At 52.9% G+C, this 19,984-nt stretch overlaps 1 protein-coding gene across 1 annotated transcript; it reads left to right on the top strand.

Annotated features, from left to right (window-relative positions):
* Positions 1-808: 808 nt before the first annotated feature.
* Rtn4rl2 (reticulon 4 receptor like 2) lies at positions 809-17,904 on the top strand. Its single transcript, XM_020167636.2, has 3 exons — positions 809-1,214; positions 7,186-7,667; positions 14,523-17,904. Exons 1-3 carry the CDS (start codon positions 1,184-1,186, stop codon positions 15,270-15,272), a joined length of 1,263 nt encoding a protein of 420 aa, XP_020023225.1. The 5' UTR covers positions 809-1,183; the 3' UTR covers positions 15,273-17,904.
* Positions 17,905-19,984: the final 2,080 nt, after the last annotated feature.

Here is a 19,984-nt window from a genome sequence, read left to right on the forward strand (position 1 = left end):
AGAAGTTCGCGAGAAGCTAACAGCCTCCTTTCCATCTTTGGGTCCTCTCTTGACTTTCGCGTGAAATGAGACATCCCCTCTTGGACACATCACATAAACACACACAAATTTGCACGCGTGCCCAAACTTAACCTGTTTGCAAATGCTTTAAGAGGCACGCACATACTGGGGCGCGTATACCCTTGCCGCCCATCCCAAGCTCGCGCGCGCACAATTTCTTTCGCACAGCGTTTCCTAGACACGCACGCTGGCGGACACTCGGCGGCTCACCAGCGCACACACTCACGTGCCCCTCCTCCCCTCGCTTTTCTGGGCCAGTATAAAAGCTTTCGTGCCATCACTTAGGAGTCACACCTGCACAAGTGCACGTGCACGCTCTTGTGCTCTTGATCTTGCTCACACAAACTCTTGTATATACTATTCTTATAGTCGTACGCTCTGGGTTCGAGGTCTGGGGACCGAAAGGAAGGAGGAATCTTGGAGCTTTCCCAGGGGAGAGGGACAACGGAGAGGAACTTCACAAAGGTGGGGGGTGGGGCGACGGGAAATGACCCAGGAACCCATCTCCTCCTGGAAAGTTGGGTGGGTAAAACCGCAGAAGTCCATGAGGTTCCGTAACACTTACGCACCGCCTCAAGAAAGGTTTTCTCTAGTAGCATGGTGCCGCAAAAGCAATGTAGCACAGCCCTTAGGATCCACCAGGGTTGGTAGGGGACCGGAATGGAGTGGGCTAAAGAACCTCTCCCGCCTCCTAGTAGCCAGCAAAGGGTTAAGCCGGCAAGCTAGCAAGCGAGGGAGGAGCCAGCGAGTGCGGGAAGGAGGGGGCGGGTAGCGCTTCCTCGCTGTCCCCACTCTCCCTCGGCGAGCCGCTGGGACGCACGGACTGACTGACCGCTCCCTGCGGGCCGCGCTGCGGAGGGGGTGCGGATACCCGGCGTCCAAGGCCAGCCCCAGCCCTCCCCATCCAGTCGCGCCCCGCCCCGTCCCGTCGGGGCCGATGGCTCCTCCCGAGGCCCGCAGCCCGGGGGGCGCAGGGTAGAGCGCCGCGGCCAGGTCACTCAGCCCGGGGACTCCCGGGCCCTCCCGGAGCCCCGCGGAGTCCCCGCCGTCCGTTCGGCGGGCTAAAGGAGCGGTTGGGAGCGCTCTCCCCCCCGCCGCCCCCTCCCCCGAGCGTCGAGACAAGATGCTGCCCGGGCTCCGGCGCCTGCTGCAAGGTAGGGACCCCAGTCCGCGGAAAAGCGGGAGAGGGCATCCTGGAGAGGGGAACCCGGCGCCCCTTTCCCTGGGCGTGAGGGTGGGGCAGCTGAGGGGGTGGGGCGGCCTGGAGAGAAGAAAAGAGAGCAGGGGCCGCGCCTCCGCCCCCAGGGCTGCTCGCTGGAGGAGGGCACCCGACTTGAGCCCTCCTGGAGTGTGCCAGGAGCTCGTGACGAGGGGGGACGCGGGGGGCAGGCGGATCGGGCCAGAGTGGGGTAGGAGGCTCAGGTTCCGCTGTCCCGGCTCCACCTGCTCTGGGGGACGCTGAGGACTCGGGCCGGCTGGGGAAGCGCCGACTCAGCAACTCCTCGTGGCCGGTGTCTCAGCACTTTCCAGTCACCTGGGAGGACGAGCGATATGGGTAGGGGGCTGTCTGGGAAGGTAGAGAGCACCGAGGGAAATCCAAATGGCCCTCCCCGGTAGGACAGATGGAGGGGCTAGAAAGAGGGTCCTTCCAAGGATTGAGTAACAGACAAGGGTGTGGGCCAAAGACTGGGGGAAGGGTGGGCAGGGGTCCGAAGGAGGAGAATAGGGAAGGAAACTCAAAGAAAGAGAAAGTGTCTAGGGAAGTGATTGGGGGTGGGGGTGAGGGGAGGGATGGGGGAAGGGCAGAAGGAATAAAGGTTAGATGGAAAAGCTTTGAGGAAAATGGCATCCAGAGGAAGACCCAGGAAGGGAAAGGAGAGGGGAGATCAGATCAGAGGAGATCAGATCAGGGAAGGGGTGCATAGAGGACTAGGGACAGGCACCTAGAATGGGAGTACAGAGATAACGGGAAAGAGTGAAGGCAGGGGCCCTGGAGACCAGAATGGAATGGGGAGACCAGAAACCAGAGAAAGCTTGGAGATATGGATAGTGATGGGGTGTCAGAAACAGGGTAAGATGGTCAAGGGTGAGAGTCAGGATTAGGGACAGGAAACCACAGATGGGAGAACTAGGGATGGATCCGGATGTTAACAGAGGCTGGAGAGGAGGAAAAGAGAGAAGGGAGAGGGATGAGAGGGGTGGGGGCTGCCCAGGATGAGACAAAGAGGCTTCTGGTAACCACTTCCACGTGGGAAGTCCTCCATTCCAAAGAGCATGCCTGTCACATCCCTTCTCTCTCAGGGAGTGGCTGGTTGGGCCAGCCCCAGGACTTAGTTCAAGGCTTTAGGGCAACTGTGAAGAAAGGAGGGTGAGGACGTTCCAGCAGGGTGGTAGCCTCCTAGGGTGGGCACCCTAGTTGGCTCGGTGCTGCCATTTATATCCCAAAGCTCCGTCGTCGGATCCTTCCGCCCCACAGTGGCTGCTTATTTTGGGGTGTTACATTCTGGCAGAGTGAGAAGCTGTTTGCAGCAGCTTTAAACCTTCAGTCACTGGGCGTCAGTGCCTCCCCAGTCCCCTGCGTCAATGGCATCTCCACCACCTCCATCCTGCTCCCCAGCACCCATCTCCTCAGCCTTTGCCCCCTTCGCATCTGCCTGACAAGCCCTTGCTCCTCTCTGAAGCCGCCTATGAGGTGTGAAGATGTTGCTTCTCTCTGGGACTCTCCTTCCAGAGCTGAGGTCTGTCATCTTTCCTAGGGTCGCTGTACACCTGCTACTCTACACATGCATGGGCAGCCTGGCTCCTGCCCACCAGCTGCTCCACCTCCTTCTGCTCATGTTCTTCCCCTGAGGCCTCTGGTCTAATGGGTGTCACAGACTGAGAACTTTGTCTCAGAGCCCTGCTACTCTGATAGCCCAGTCCCTCCATGAATGAATACTTTTTGGCTGTGGGCACTTCAGCCTTCCAGGATCAATACCCTGTTCTGGCCTCTCTCCACTGGCCAGTTCTGGCCATATCTCTTCTTGATTCCCACATGTGTGGTCTCCTAGAGCAACCACAGCCTGCAGCCCAAAAGCCTGGGTCCCTTACTTAACCTCCACTCTGACCAGCCAAATAGCCAGCACTGTGATTGGCCTAGGCCTGGGCACCTGGATGCAATGTCCATCCTCCCTTTACCTCTAGGGTAGCATCTCTCATGTCCAGGGTGTTTTCTGTGGATGTTGTGAGAAAGGTCAGATTCTCTTCTGACATGAACTTGGCACCTGTGCCTTCTGATCTGGGTCCCACATTGTAACTAGCTACATGACCTGAGGCAACTCAGCATGACTCTAGCCTCCTTCCTTCCTTGTGAGATCATTGTGCTACTGATCTGATATGTTGTGATATGTGATATGTTGTATTCTATAGTTAAAGAAGTTAGTGTGTACAAGTACAGTGCCTGGCACACAGTAGGTGCTTACTATCAGTTAGTTTCCTCCCTTCCTGGCTCCACACTGCTTTGCAACTCTGGGCTCACCTGCTGAGTTGGGAGGGAAGTAGTGGGCAGACGGTAAGGGAGGGTGTCAGAAAGGGCTTTCCCCTTTCCTCTGCCTGGAAAGCAATGAGGGAAGAAATGAACACTTCTGAGAAAGGCACGTGGTCACTCAGAAACTTACCCTTTTGCTCCCCAACCCTCAATCTTGTTACCTGTGAAATGAGGGGTTTCCTGTAGATGTCTGTGGAGGTATCTCCCATTCCAGTTCTGATGCTTTATGCAGCTTGCCCCAGTCTCTGCCAGGAATTCACAGAGCTAGGACCAGGAGTGGAGCTGTGGTCCTCAGGGAGAGAGGAGGAGGTATGTCCTGGAGGGAAGGAGTGGCCTGGAAGAGGTGTGAGAAGCAGTGGGTGGGAAGGGGACATGGGGAAAGAAAAAGGACACACACACCACAGGAGGCAGGATAGAGGGCTGGGTAGGACAGAAAGGCCTCCCAGCCCCCACCTCGCCTCTGCCCACCCGCCCAGCCTGGGAGCAGAGAAGCCTGAGCCCCCCCCACCTTCCCCTCCTCCTTGCCTCCAGTGAGAGTGCAGTCTGAATTATGGATGAGGCTCCTTGGGTTACAGCTGCTTTGCATGGCAGTGAGGGCCAGAAATGGCAACAGAGTCACTGTTACGCAGCAGCTGTCATGGAGGGCCCCTGGCTCAGGGTCCCTCCTCAAAGAGCCTGCAGGGAATACCACAGAGGCTAGGGGAGGTAGACCATGGTTGGGGGAAGAGACAGGGACAACAGGGAGGCAGTATGAGGAAAGAGGAGTGGAGTGTCAAATGTGAGCAAGTAGAGAATGGGAGAGGCATGAGGACCTGGGCAGTCAAGGGCGAAAAGGATGGCAAGGGGCTGGCCAGCCCTGCAAAGCTTTGCCTCAGGCTGAAAGAGTCCCTGGTGACCCCTGAATCTGGGGCCTTCTGGGCTTGTGGACTTTCCCTCTGTCTCTCCAGCGATGGCAGTCAGCTCTGGAGGTTAGAGGGGACTGGTAGCCATCATAACTCACAGTCTTGTGAGTTTGTGGATAAGGCAGGATTAGGGGATCAGAGAAGAATTTGGCTTCCTTTGGTGTCCAGTTCTTGGAGACGCAGAGCTCAGAGGGTGACTCTGACAGGAAGGGAAGTGGCCTGCCTAGGCATCAGGAAAATCTTTTTCTGGTCCTTGCCCTGCACCACTGTTATGACCTTGGGTGACTGGTTTGCCTCTCTTGAGCCCCAGTTGCCACTTCTATAAAACAGAGGCCTAAACTACATGAACCTGGAGTCTTGGCATCTCTGGACCATCCAATTCTAAGGCCCAAACCTCAACACTCAGGAAACCAACCAGCGTCCTCCACTGTGCTCCCACAACCCACTCCTGCCTGGTTCGTATCAAGGGTGAGAGATATGCTTCTCCACCCCACGTGGTTCTGAAAGAAAAACTCGAGGAGAAAGTAATCGTGAAACGCCGCACGGGGGAGGGGGTGAGAAGGGCCGAGAAATGTGGAGGTGGTGTGAACGAATGGAACAGCCGCGCTGTGTCACCGAGTATTACATCACACCCAGCCTACACACGCACGGGGCCCGGCACTCACACACACGCGGAGGAAGGCCCTTCCCGCACACGCTCACACGCACTGTGCACAGTGCCGGGAGGGGCCTGGGCTGTACTAGGTGGTACAAGGAGCGAGAAACTGCACACGGGGCACGGGGTTCCCCACTCTGCATCCGTGTGCTGGCCCTGGGGAGGAGGCACATCCCAGCATCTGTGGTGCCAACGCTGCATGCGGGCCTGTCGTTGCTGCGCCGTGCGCACACACCTGGCTGCTCAGCACCTCCTGTAGTGAGCACCTGGCTCACACCATCACCCCAAATCACACACAGGCATGCATTCATACACACAGCAGCCTCGGGAGCGTGAGACATCGCACTCAAAACCACCTGAGTATGTGCAGTTCACAACCTCAGAGGTCTCACACCCAAAGTCACCCACCCCTCAGCCTTCCCCAGGGTCTCAACCTCAGAGGTTCTGGGGAACAGTAGGCCTTCTTCCTTTTGCCTTCCAAGGTCTAGTGTATTTATTGCTTGAAGCTGTAAGTGTTCCGTTGCTGTGTGCCCAGAGAATGGCTGCCTGGCTTTAGGGGTGCAGGCTCCCCTCTCTCAAGGGAAAGCTGCCAGAAGAAAATCCCAGAAACCATCTAGGAATGGTGATAGAGGTCAGTCTAGCTCCAGCCCAAACTGTTATGCTGCAGTGAGGGCAGGAAGGCCAGGGAAGGGATGGAGGAGGGGGCCCACTCTCCTTGCTATAGCACGGAAGTACAGGCACATACCTTCAACACTTAAGGCCCCTGCACCTTAGCTGGCATCTGTGTCATAAGAAGAATGAAACAGATCCAACCTTTAAAAATTACTTTGGGATGGATGTGATGTCTCAAGCCTATAATCCTAGCTACTTGGGAGGCAGAGATCTGGAGGATCTCCATTCAAGATCAGCCAGGCAAAGTTCAAAAGACCCCATCTCAACCAATGCCTGGGTGCAGGGGTGTGTGCTTGTCATCCCAGCTATAATACTGGGAATCACAGACAGGAAGATCACTGTCCAGGCCTGTCCAGGCATAAAACAAGACCCTATTTCAAAAATAACCAATAGGAGAAGAGCTGGAGGCATGGCTCAAGAGGGAGAGCACCTGCCTAGTAAGTTCGAGATCCTGAGTTCAACCCCAGATACTGAGAGCGAGGACTTTTAAAGGTGACTTTGGGAAGAACCTGCAGTATAGAATGCATATTCCCAGCCCCCTCTACCCTGAGAATCTGATTTGCTTTGCACATGTGGGGTCTTGGAGCTGCATTCTCTCCATGGCCCCAGCTGATCTGTTGCCTGCGGCTAGGGGCCCAAAGCAGAGACCTACTTTCCCCTGGTCCCTACAGACCCTCCCAGAGCAGAGAGGCTCCAGTTCTTCCCTGGTGAGGGAGGAGGACTGTAGCCACCAGTGGGCTGGGCAAGGCTGGACCCCCAGGTATCCAGAGGGTCATTTCACACTGGCCTTAGATTCACAGAGAATCTCAAGTTAGTCTCATCCTCGAGTGGGTGGGCTTTGCTCCTCAGAGGACATTTGGAAATGTCTGGAGACATTTTGGTTGTCACAACTGGGGGCAGGGTGCTGCTGGCATCTGGTGGAAGGAAGGCAGAGCCCTGCTAAACACCCTACAAAGGGCTTCCTCCACAACAAGGAGCTCCCCAACCCTTCATTACCAAGAGACAGAAACTCTCACCATTAGTTTTTTGACACTAACCTCAAAACAAGGTCAAACATACAACAGAAATGACAAGACACTCGCTGAACAAACACCTTTAAATGTGTCACAGTGCTTTCTACAGTGTCCTCTTGGTATTATTTTTTAATATACCTCAAAAAAGGAAGTTTGCAAACCTCAAAGGAGCCTGGAAAGTAAAGTGATGTGACCAGGCCTCTGGACACTCTGAGGTTGCATCTGAAAGCCCCTAGGTATCCTGGCACCAAGACTCCAGGCCTTAGCGGGTGAGTAACAGCCCCTGGCCAACACTCCTGCCTCACAGCCCACCCAGCAACCACCTCCTGGGGAGCCTTCACTTCCCTCTCCTGACAGGTCCTGCCTCAGCTTGCCTGCTGCTGATGCTCCTGGCCCTGCACCCGGCGGCCCCCAGCTGCCCCATGCTCTGCACCTGCTACTCGTCCCCACCCACCGTGAGCTGCCAGGCCAACAACTTCTCTTCAGTGCCGCTGTCCCTACCGCCCAGCACACAGCGACTCTTCTTGCAGAACAACCTCATCCGCACACTGCGGCCTGGCACCTTTGGGCCCAACCTGCTCACCCTGTGGCTCTTTTCCAACAATCTCTCCACCATCTACCCGGGCACCTTCCGCCACCTGCAGGCCCTGGAGGAGCTGGACCTCGGTGACAATCGGCACCTGCGCTCCCTGGAGCCTGACACCTTCCAGGGCCTGGAGCGGCTGCAGTCCTTGCATCTGTACCGCTGCCAGCTCAGCAGCTTGCCAGGCAACATCTTCAGAGGCCTCATCAGCCTGCAGTACCTCTACCTCCAGGAGAACAGCCTACTCCACCTACAGGTGAGTCCCTCCACCCCTCACCCCAGTCCCCAGCTGGACTCTCTCTCTGCTGCTGTGTCTATGTGTCCTTCCACTCTCCCCAGGCCACTTTCCCTGTCTCAGCATCTCCACCTCTCTGTTTCTCTATCCCATTCCTAAATGTCTGACCCTCACACATTCTCCAGAGTCTTTACTTTGTCTGTCTTTCCCTTCCTGTCCCTCTGCCTCTCTCCCTAACTTGCCTCCCCCATCTGTCTCCCTCTGCCTCTTCTGTCTGTCTCCCTTCACACACCCACTCTGCACACTCCCCCATGTCTGTCTGGGTGTGTGTGTGTTTCTTTCTGTGGTCTCTCCTTTCCCCATGTTTGCATTCTAGGGCCTCTGCCTTTCCCCAGCCCCCTGCCCCCAAGGCCTTTTCAAATGCTCTTCTCATCCACCCCAGAGCCTGCCCACCTCAAAGGCAAGCAGAGCAAGAGAGCAGAGCCACTGTAACAGGGGTCTCACAGAATGTTCCACCTTTTACAGCTCACTGGGTAATGGGACAAGGGAAAACCCTACCCTTTTTAGATTTCCATTCCCCACACCTGTCATCTCAGTGCAAGGGAATGCAGAAAAAAGGACCAAACTCTGTAATACAGCTGGAAAATGGATGTTTTCAAAACTACCAAAGGAGTAACAGTAATTGTTATTTATTGTTATTATTATTGATCTAACTTTTGTTTATTATTGTTGTTATGCTGACTGACAGTCAAATCCTCCCATTCCATTTCCCCAGGAAGCAGTAACACACCCTCTAAACCACCCAAGGAGAAAGCCTTCCTTGGTTTCACAGTCTCTGACTGGAAAGTGGCAAGGATTTTTCAGTCTCCACACCATCTTAGCCCCAACCCCCACCCACCCCACCTGGAGGGCATTGCCTCCTCCCCACCCAGGGCTGATTCCTAATGGTCACCAATCTGCTGGCTGGAAAATCAGGTTCATGTAGATTATGCTCATGATAATAGAAATTGTGATCATTTAACACACATTTATTGAGCACCCGGATGTACATGTACTTGGTGCTAGGAATATAGAAGCAGACAGAACACTCCCTGCCTTCACAGGAATTGAATGCTAATGGAGAAGGCAGGCAGTAAAATGCATAGTGTGTTGGAGTTACATTGCATAAGCAGTGATCATAACTGAAGCAGCACTAGCATTTAGTGGGCACACAGTGTGTCCAATACTGTGCTGATCACCTGATAGGTATTAACCCTGACACTTCCAAGTGTGTGACATTTTTAACTGGGTCCTCAGTTTCCCATCTGTAAAATGGGGATAATAAGAGCACCCATCTCCTAGGGATTTTATAAGCATTAAGTGCATGAATAATTTGTGAAGCACTTAGAATAGTGCCTGGCATACGTTAAGCACTATATAAATGCTTGTTAAAATACTGTTTAGAAAAAAAAGAAATGACCTTATTTAACACTGGTCTCAGTGAAGTGCCCTGTCTTGAACTTCATCCTAGAGATCTGGGTCAAGTTCAAGGATTATACTGAAGCCATGGGTGGGTTCCAGAACACCTTCCCTTCCTGTTCTTCTTAAACTTACCTAGAAACACCTGGTGTACCAAGTGCACACACCATCTCATCTCATTCCTATTGTTTTCGCCTCACTGTTAACAATCAAGAAGGGAGGCTGGGCATCTTGAGGACTTTGTAGATATGGCCCTAAATATAAATCTCCAGGGGAATGCTACCCCACAATACAGTTGAGTGAGCTGGGGTTTGGGGAGATTTTGTTTTGTTTTGTGGTGCTGGGGTTTAAACTCAGGGCTCTGCGCTTGCAAGGCAGGCACTCTACCACTTGAGCCAAGCCTTTAGCCAGAGTGGGCTTGTTTTTGACAACACATGCTTTGCAGTCTGCCAGACCAAGGTTCAAATCCTGTCTCCTGACTGGCTCTGGAAAAATTCCTGCCTCAATCTCCATGTCCTCATCGGTTAGTTGTCAATCACAGTAGCACTTAATAATACTTATTTAGAAGTTTTTTCAAGGATTAAAATAGAGGGCAATCAGCACAAGGCCACACTCCAAGATGTGGGCACTTTAGTTATATTACAAGTTGAGTGCTCTTATGAAATGCCGGGGAACAGAAGTATTTCAGGTTTCAGAGATTTTCAGACTTTGGAATATTTGTACAACATCACAAGATATCTTGGGGATGGGACACGAGTCTGAGCACAAAATTATTTATGTTTCATATACACCTGTAATACAGCCTGAAGACAGTTTTACACATTTTAATAATTTTGTTCATGAAACAAAGTTTTGTGTTGTGGGATTCTCCACTTGTGGCATTGTATCCATGTCCCAAATGTTTCGAATTTTGGAGCATTTCTGATTTCAGATTTTTGATTAGGGATCCTCAACCTGTATTTTCTTTCTTTTTTTTTTGTGGGATTGGGGTTCATGCTTGCAAAGCAGGTGCTCTACCGCTTGAGCCACACCTCCATTCCATTTTGCTCTGGTTACTTTTTGGTTTGAACCCAGCTTCACACTTGCTAAGCAGGTGCTCTACCATTTGAGCCACTCTGCTAGCCCCTACTCTAGTTATTTTGGAGATAGGATCTCACAGACTGTCTGCCTGAGCTGGCCTCAAACCATGATCCTCTCAATCTCAGCCTCCCAAATAGCCAGGATTACAGGCATGAGCCACTGCGCCCAGTTCCACCTGAATTTTTATTACTACCACTACTGCTACCAGTGTGTGTGTGTGTGTGTGTGTGTGTGCGCATGTGTGTGTGTGTGTGTATGCTGCTCATTATTTAACTTTAGGTAAGTGGTTTTCCCTCTTAGGACATCAGTTTCCTCTTCCATAAACTGGGAATAATAAAAACAACTTTCCATAAAGAGTGGCTGTAAGGAGGAGATGAGTTAGTGTGTGTGAAGCACAGAACTCAGTGCTGAATAAATTATGTTATCAAGACCTGGCATACATCTGCTCTTGGGCCATGAACAGAGATCCAGGCCTGAGGTCAGCAAAGACCCAAACTGAGGGGGTCCCTAGTGGCTACTGGGGTCTTCTGAACTAGGAAGCATTTTTTTCTGCACACCCTTGGCATGAGTGGTACTGGGTATCATGGGAAGGAAACATCTTCACACCTGGCCCTTTATAGAAAAGGAAAGAGACAGCCTCCTCCTGTGAACTGCCTGGCGGAACTAGGCTGGGAGATGCCACAGGTAGGTGAGGAAACGTGGGCTGCAGTGAGATCCACAGGGTGTAGATGTGACCCAAGACAGGACCAGGCCTGCCCTAAGAAGGAAGCATTGGAGGAGGCTCCCTGAGGGGTTGTGGCAGGGAGATAGAAATGGGGTGGGGTGGAGGTTCTCACATGCTGTCTTCTGCGTGCCAGGCACTGTGCCAGGTGAGTTCATTCACCAACAGATATTTACTGAGCACCTATTTCATGCCAGGCAGTGTGCAGGATGCCAGGGATTTGGGGGTGAACAAAAACAGTATCCCTGCTCTGCTGGAACCTATTTCCTGCTGGAGGGCAGCCAGATGATAAAGATGCTCATTCTTTCTTTTAGTCATCACAGTGGCCTGCGTAGTGTTTAAGAGCAATCCCTGTGCTCAGACAGATCTGAGTTTGAATCCCAGCCCCACCACTGATTTGCTGTGTGGCTTTGGATAAGTTACTTAACCACTCTGCACCTCCATGGATTCATTTGTGAAACAGAAATAATGGCCTGTCCCTTGGGACAGGGGTGTGTAAGGATTAAAGGAGACGCTACTTGGAAAGGGCTCAGTCCATTGTCCAGTACAGAGTTGATATGCAATGAATGGCAACATCACTGATCACTTAGCAGCAAAGTTAAGGCCAGTTTGAGGTTACCAGCTAGTAAGGAACACAGCCTAGAATTGGCCCAGATCTGGCTGGCTGCAGAATGCTGTTGTTCAGAGCCCTCTCTGGAGTCCATGTTCCACTTCTGTTAGCTGTTGGGCTCTGGGCAAGTTACTTCCCCTCTTGTAGCCTACCGCTCCTAATCCAAAATGAAGATAATCATAGCATCTATCTCATGGGGCTGTGATGATTAAGCTGCTATACAGGATATGTGCAGCACAGGGCTTGGAACATAGTGAAAGCCGGGTAAGTCATCTGCCTGATGCTGCTGACGCCAGTGGTGATGATGATACCCACCATGGACGGGTAAGCCCCATGAGTGGAGGTGCTTGGCACAGAGCATGCACGCATGACAGCTTTGCTGAATGAATGAGGTCCATTCCAATGCTCACCAACTCATAAATAGCAGATGCTGAGGGGACCTTAAAGATCAACCACCCCCACGGCACTTGTTTCACAGATGAACGCACTGAGGCCCAGACAGGTGCCAGGAGCTATGCGAGGTCATACAGCCTGGCTGCTCTACTAGGGCCAGGAGCTAGAAGGTTGAAGGGAGGCAAGGTTAAGAACAGGATGCTGTCCAGGGAAGAGGAAGGTGGGGGGCAGGGATGCTGCGTTAAGATTCCAAATGGATGCAGAGAGCTATGAACCATCCAGGCGGGAGGTGAGGGAGATGTGGTTTTTGAAATGGAAGAGGATGACTTTAGCAGAAGCTCTCAGCCCAGAGGGAGGGAGGGAGAGCAAGAGGGTGATGGGGGAGGGCTAGGGCTGTGAAAGTCAAAAGCTTATTAATGCACAGGAGGAAGGACCGGATTTAAGAGCTGCAGCCCAGGAAGGGTGATGGGATTTGGCAACAGCTTAAATGGGGGAAGGAAGGGAGTGGATCCCAAAGCTGAGGCTCAGGGAGGGGAGGGGCAGAACAGTTTGTAGAGAAACAAAGAGGAGAGATAAAATTTGGGGCTATGGATCAAAAGCACCTGAGATCCCTAGGGTGCCTGAACCTTAGGTCTTCCCTTCCTGATCTCTTGGGAGTCCCCAAAGGGCTGACCACCCCTCTTCCCTTTCCCATATTGATCCTCTGACCATATAGTTCTGGTGCATCTTCCACTTGCTGGCACTCTATGAAAAAGAGAAATCCTAAGTAGGTATTTGAGTGGAAGGATTCAGAGTCCACTCTGGGTGGTCCTGAAAGAGAAAGACAAGGGCACCAGACTAAAGATGAGCAAGGCTGAGGCTAGGGAGGAGCAGGGAGCCATTTGAAGTGGAATTCTAGATGGTGGTGTGGTGGAAGGTTGGGGGATAGCTGGTGTCAGAGGCAGTGAGAAGGTTGAGGGGGACGGATCTCAATGTGGCCAAGTGGAGGGCTCTTGGCAGGCTCAGTTCCTATAGCAGAGAGGGCGGAAGCCAGATGGGAGGGGGCGAGAGCACAAAGGAGCACAGGAAGGTGGAGGCTGTGGGTGTGGGCTGGGACTCAGTGCCCTCCCCCCACCTAAGGCCTCCGACCAGGCTCCTGGGTGATGTGTGGAGATGATCTCCCCAGGCAGTGGAAAGAAGAAGGGAGAGCTACAGTAAGGTAACAGGACTCCAGGTCACCTGGCATAAGCATGGAGCATGCCCACATCCCTGAGAGTCAGACATCCTGGGACCTAAAGAAAGGGATGGGATGAGGGAGGGCCCTCAAGGCAGGCAAGCCCTTCATTCTTTTGGACCTCACTGTACTCTGTTGAAAATAGGTTGAGCTAGAGGATCCCAAAGAACTAGCTCCCAAGTCAGCTGATCATTTAGAATTCCTGGCAGAGTCCACCCCTACCTCGGGTCACACCCGCACACCTGTTAATTCTAAACCATAATTCTGTGGTCTTTCCCGAACTCACCAGACTCCTCCACCCCAGGAAGGTCAGACAGCTTCTCTAAGGAGGCTAGTAGTGATGCAGGGTATCCAACAAATCAGCTTCTTCTCTCCCTGCTGCCTCTGGTGGGGGAGGAGAGGTGGAGCTGACACCTGGTCCCCTAAATAACCCAGCCCAATAGGAGAACTTCTGGTCCCCAGGGAACTCCTCTTTTAGAGGAAAAGAAATGGGACCTAATTCTAACTGAGCCCCTACTGTCCTGACAACCATGAGTTATTGATGGTTGGCTAAGCTTCTGTCAGATAGTATACCTTCAACAGCATGGTATCATCTAACCCTCTATTAGGGAGGCATTTTTCCTCGTTAAATATACTAAGGAAACTGAGATTCCATGAGGTTAAATAGGATGCCCAGCAGCTAGGGAAAAGGCAAGCTGAACTTTGAACCAGCACTCCAACTCCAACTTCATCACTGAAATGAATATGTGTTCCACAGGTCCTGTACTTAGTACCTCACTCATGTAAACTTTATATTAACTGCTATCCTGATTCTCAGAACAGACTCATGAAGGAGGTACACTCATCACCACCTAAAAATGAGGAGACAGACTTCCAGAGATTACTGACTAGGCTAAGCTAACAAGAACGGCCAAAGTAGAATGCCAGCCACATGGAAACTTCTTCCAAGCACCCTAATACACGATGCTTCAACTGATCTCCACATTTTACAGATAAGAAAACTGAGACACAGAAACAGAGTGCGTTATCCAAGGTGGCACAGTTAATGGAGGATCTAGGATCTGAAATCAGAAAGTCTGGCTCCCCAGTCGGCATGCTTAACCAAATCAGAGATTCTCATTCTCAAAGTTCGGTCCATTAGACAATCCCACCAGCATCATCTGGGAGCTTGGAAACACGTGCAGATTCTCAGGCTGCACCCTAGACCTGCCAGATCAGAAGCACTGGGCAGCACTCAGGGATCTTAAGAACCACTGACTGTATAGCTTTTCCTTCAGCAAACAGATTAGAGGAGGCAGGATTGAAATACAGGGCTTTCCCCTTCCTCTCCTCACCCAGACCCCGGGATGGAGTCCCCACTCTGCCTCAGTACTGCTCTCTTCTTTTCCTTTCCCCACCCAGGATGACCTGTTCGCGGACCTGGCCAACCTGAGCCACCTCTTCCTCCACGGGAACCGCCTGCGGCTGCTCACAGAGCACGTGTTCCGCGGCCTAGGCAGCCTGGACCGGCTACTCCTGCATGGGAACCGACTGCAGGGCGTGCACCGCGCGGCCTTCCGCGGCCTCAGCCGCCTCACCATCCTCTACCTGTTCAACAACAGCCTGGCCTCGCTGCCGGGCGAGGCGCTGGCCGACCTGCCCGCGCTCGAGTTCCTGCGGCTCAACGCCAACCCCTGGGCGTGCGACTGCCGCGCGCGGCCGCTCTGGGCCTGGTTCCAGCGCGCGCGCGTGTCCAGCTCCGACGTGACCTGCGCCACCCCGCCCGAGCGTCAGGGCCGAGACCTGCGCGCACTCCGCGAGGCCGACTTCCAGTCGTGCCCACCCGCGGCGCCCACGCGGCCCGGCAGCCGCGCCCGAGGCAACAGCTCCTCCAACCACCTGTACGGGGTAGCTGAGGCTGGCGCGCCCCCCGCCGACCCCTCCACCCTCTACCGAGACCTGCCCGCCGAGGACTCGCGGGGGCGCCAGGGCGGGGACGCGCCCACCGAGGACGACTACTGGGGGGGATACGGGGGCGAGGACCAGCGAGGGGAGCAGACGTGCCCCGGGGCTGCGTGCCAGGCGCCCGTGGACTCACGTGGCCCCGCGCTCTGTGCCCGGCTCTCCACCCCTCTGCTTTGCCTCCTGCTTCTAGCGCCCCATCACCTCTGACTGCGGTGCTGAGACTGAAGAGGCCAGTGTTCAGTATCCCCTTCTCTCCAGGCTGAGCTGCGGCTCTGGCCCCATCCTCATCCCCATCCCCACCCACCACCCCTAGCCTGCTGACTTTTTTTTTGCCCTCCTTACTCCTCTCCTCCCTGGGATCAGGCAGCCTCTCCTTGCCTTCTGGGCTCTTCTTGGCAGTCCCAAGAGGGTGTGTATGGTGACTCGGTTTTACTCACCCTAATTCTAGCCATTAACTCTTCATCCCCATCCCAAAGCTGGGATGGGATACCCCAGGCAGCCGCTGACCCCCTCTCTCTAGGACCCACAGTGGACTCAGAGGGGCTTTGTCTGCAGAGCATCTTCCACCAGCAGAGCCTTTGGAAGCTCCCCCCAGGGGAGCCCCACCCAGGACCCTTCGGAGGGATGCCTCAGCGAGGGCCAGGCTGACCGTGGTCCCTGCTTATCCTGGTCCCCTCAGCCTCCTGACACTGGAGGAATACTTTTCTCCTAAGTCTACCCAGGACATTTTTTAGGGCGCCTGGAGAGTGGGTTCCTCTCCATCATGGCCCCTGTGTGGTGAAGATCAAAAGAAATTGTTTGGGAAAAAAATTTATTAAAAAATTCTATTATTTTATCTCCTGTAAGATCTTTTGGCTCAAGATCTCAAAAGTGGGATGAGGGCTTAGAACTGTAAGGATTTCAGGGCTGAAGGGCTAGAGAAGGAAGAACCATATCAGGCCATCCAAGAGCCGCCTGCTCGTTGGAGCTGGTGTTTGAGCTCCTGTTTGACAAGAAGTGGAAACCTGGAGAAGATTAGTGTGACCCCCGTGTTCCAGCAAGGTAAAGTCTGACAGCCAAGGATGTGTGCTGATAGCACCTCATCTCATTTGTCCAGGAGAAGCAGCCATAGTCAATCCTGAAGTATCTGGTGGCTGAGGAACTGAGCCTGGAATGGGCCACCAGCCTGGCTAATGGCACCTTCAGGAAAGAACGGTTCTCAAAGAGAAGTAACTTAGATACCCACAGGCACAGCCAACCCAAACAAGGCTTGGGCAAATCTGGAGAAGGCGTCTCTTCCTCAGGAGAACACAGTCACACACCAGAGCAAACACCTTAGTGAGGAGACTGGATTTCAGCTTGCATTTACCCTCTCAGCTGAGTGTCCTTGTACAGTGCACAACCTGAACAGGTATACACAGTGGTCTGGTAGACATCTAGTCTCTCTCCATTAGTTCCTGTGGTATAGAAGCTACTAGAGATGGACCAGGTGAGAGAAACAAGGTTAAAAAAGAGGTCAAGGGGTGAGGATAATCAGAGGGACAAGAATCCTAAATTAAGGTGCCTTGCTAGCTTGAGTTGTGATGTTTTGTCTTTTCTGCATTGTGAAGGAGAAGCTGAGGACCAGGAAGAGAACAGGCTAAGAAAGAGTAGGTATTCAGGTTTGGACTTGAATCATCAGTCAGAATCAACTGAAGCTTAGTGGTTGGAATTTAGGGTTAAGGGTCTAGCTTGGGAGGTGGGAATGGTAAGGCAGAGAGATGTGGGTGCTTAGTAGATGCCAAGATTCTGTGACTGAGGATGGTGAAAAGAGAACATGAAAACAGAAGTTAGCCTCTAAGGCCTGAGGCAGGTGGACTTTGAATATGGGTACAGGGTAAATGAAGGGCTAGTGAGGTTCAGGAGTGAGTCTGGGGTATTTTGGGGGACTATGTCAGGCCAGCTTTGAGGAGACCCAGGAGTAGGATTGGAGGGCAAGCCAGGCTACAGTTCTGATGGAGGAGGGGCTGCTAAGCCTGGGCAGGGTGAGGGAGATGCTGGTAAATCAGAGGCAGGCTGTCCAGGTCACAGAATTATCGTTGTGAAATATTCATGGGCCTTGCAAGGGTCCAGATGCTATTTCAGAACAGTGAGAGCAGGAGGAGTGTGTGAGCCTCAGGAAGAAGCCTAGAGCAATGCTGCTCTCCACCAGCCCCCACCGCTGCCACCACCAGTCCAGACAGACCCACGGACGCCCATCACGTGCACACCCACACTCTCCAGCTCCCACTAGCACACACTCATACTAAGCGGAGCTACGCAGCACGTGTAGGCATGCCAGCCACCCACGGTTCCCACAGACAGATGCACCCCAGATATGGACATACATGCATACCCTCTCAACCAGGACCCAGCACGGAGACCACCCCCAAAGATCTCACATGCACAGACCCCCACCCTCTCCAGACAACCCAGATTTACAACTTTGAGCCACACACCCTGAAATAGAAGGGACGTTCAAGGCCATCCCATTCAACCCCCACTAATGCTCCAGTGGTGAAATTGAGAGAGGAGAAGGGACTTGTCCAACACTCTCCTACCTCCTGAAAGAAACAAAATTCATTCACCTCCCCCGTTCTGGGAGGGTGCCCCGTTCTGCATTATTTTCCTCTGCCAGACGCCTAGTCTAGTTGTAGTTAACGCCTCCCTTTCTCTAATCTCCTGGATCTACTTGATTACCCAATGCTCTTCCTGGCCCTAGTCCATCCTCTCCTTCCTATTCCCCCCACCAGCTCCCTGCCCCACTACTCATTACCTCATGCCTAGAATATAAAAGAAAATAGCATTAATCTCATTGCTGGTTTTCTTGCACTCAACTCTCCCACCCACCCAACCTGCCCATCATGACCAATTCATCTGCCAAAATTTGCATTATGTCACTATGTCACTCCCTCAGGAACCCCTAATGGCTCCCTGTTGCCTACAGGTTGAAGATAAAATGCCTTAGGAAAGCATCAGAGATCTTTCAGAGTCCAGAACCAACTGCTTTTTTCACCTCTTCTCTCATGGCCACAAACAAAGCCTAATCTCCAGTTAGAATGAGTGGGTCCAACTGGCCACCAGTTATTACACACTTGAAACCCACAAACCTACTTTGAAAGCTCTCTAAAGTTCCTTAATCTCGCCCAAACTAGGAAACCTCTCCCCACTTTCCTCAGAAGGGCTCCAGAGCCCTTCTCCGGGGCCAAGACTGCATCTCCCTGACCAGACACTGGGATTCTTTACTGTCCTTCAAAGCAACAGACAGAAGCAGGGCTCTGGCTCCCTCCAAGTAGCCACCTGCTCCCTAGTGGCCACCTTGGAAAGCACAGCAAGCTTTCAGCCATCCTAAACTGAGAGTGAGCATCTAGCCGCCTGGGGAGAGGGATAGAAGGACGCCAGATGACAAGGTTTATAAGCCCTTAAGCCTGTAAGGTTCTTACACCCAGGGGGGTGGGGGGGAGGGTTCTCAGCCTGGCTTTCTGAGCGACTGGCTCCTCACTTCACATCACTAATCTGTGAGAGGACTCCTCGCCTATGAAATACAAAGACCTCCGACATCAGGACATTTGCCCACCAGATTCTGAAAGGCCAGAAGGCAGGGACAGTCCAGGTGGCAGGCCCGTGGTCCAGCTGGGGTCAGGTTTCTACATGAATTTTTAATGCCAACCAGACCTGTCAGATGTTCTGAAACCTGAGCATCCATCTCCTTTCATTTCTGTAAAAGACGCCCTCCCTCATCCCACTGCCCCTGGGGGGAGGGAATAGGGAGATTAGACCTGGACAGCTATCCAGTGGCCTTTGGAGAAATAGCTTGAGGGAGTGGACCAGTTAAGATCCAATTATTCTCTCATTTACTGTGTGACCTTGGGCAAGTTACTTAACTTCTCTGAACATCTAGCTTTAGGTTTTATTTGCTTCCAAAACTGGGGGCAACAGTGCCTGCCTAAAAGAGCCCATGGAAAAATGACTTACATGTTTGTCATTATTGTCTTTCCTTAAGTCCTGCTTCTTTCCTGTTTTCTTTCACCCCCACAGGTGTCTTTGGCTCTTTGTTTTGAAGGTGGGGACTTCAGTTGTTTCTGCCATCCCCTCCCAGGCCCAAATGGACTATTCCAAAATCCTTCCTGGAACTACAGAAGAGGAAGGAAGAAGGGAGGTTAATAGAGCAAGAGAGAAAATAGATGAGGAAGCTAGGGGAGGGGGAGGGAACTGACAGGGAGAAAGGAAAGGGAAAACCCTGCTCAGAAAGAGAAGAGCCAGGTGCACTCCTTTATCTTCCTTCCATGCTTGCTTCCTTCCTTCCTTCCACCTTCTCCATGCTTGGTACCATCACACCAGAAACAGAGAAGCCATACTGTACAGAGCGAACAGGGTGAGGCTTGGGGCGGAAGGAGCTGTGAGAAGTGCCCCCCACGCCGCGCCCCGTTTTTCCAGCCCATCCATCCCTTGCCCGGTGATTCTAAAAATAAGTGGTAGGCTCATTCCTGAGCCCCTCAACCCTTCTGAATCAGACTGCTGGTGGCCCTGGAATCTGTATTCCAACCAATAAGGTGGGTTATGAGCACTCCATAAAGTTTGAGAAATATCTGCTCAAAGATGGGGTGGTCGGTGGGGGCAGACAGGAAAGAAAGAAAAGGGAGAAAAGTTAAATCACCCTCCCCCAACTAGCGCACTTGGTGGAAATTGTACAGCCCCGTTGCATGAAAAGGCTGAAGCTAGGGTGGGAATAAAGGATGGAAGAAGCAAACAGGACCAAGCCCCATAGGGGATGGGTCACAGCCAAGCGGAAGCAGACACCTGCAGGGTGCGCCCTCTGCTCGCTTGGTAGCGACGTGAGACGCTGCAGTCCCGGACCCCAGAGGCGGAGTCCCCAGGTGGGTCCCACACCCCGTTTCTGGGGCAGAGGGTCAGAAATGAAG

This window comes from Castor canadensis, chromosome 1, assembly GCF_047511655.1.
Source record: "Castor canadensis chromosome 1, mCasCan1.hap1v2, whole genome shotgun sequence".
Classification (NCBI taxonomy): Eukaryota; Metazoa; Chordata; class Mammalia; order Rodentia; family Castoridae; genus Castor; species Castor canadensis.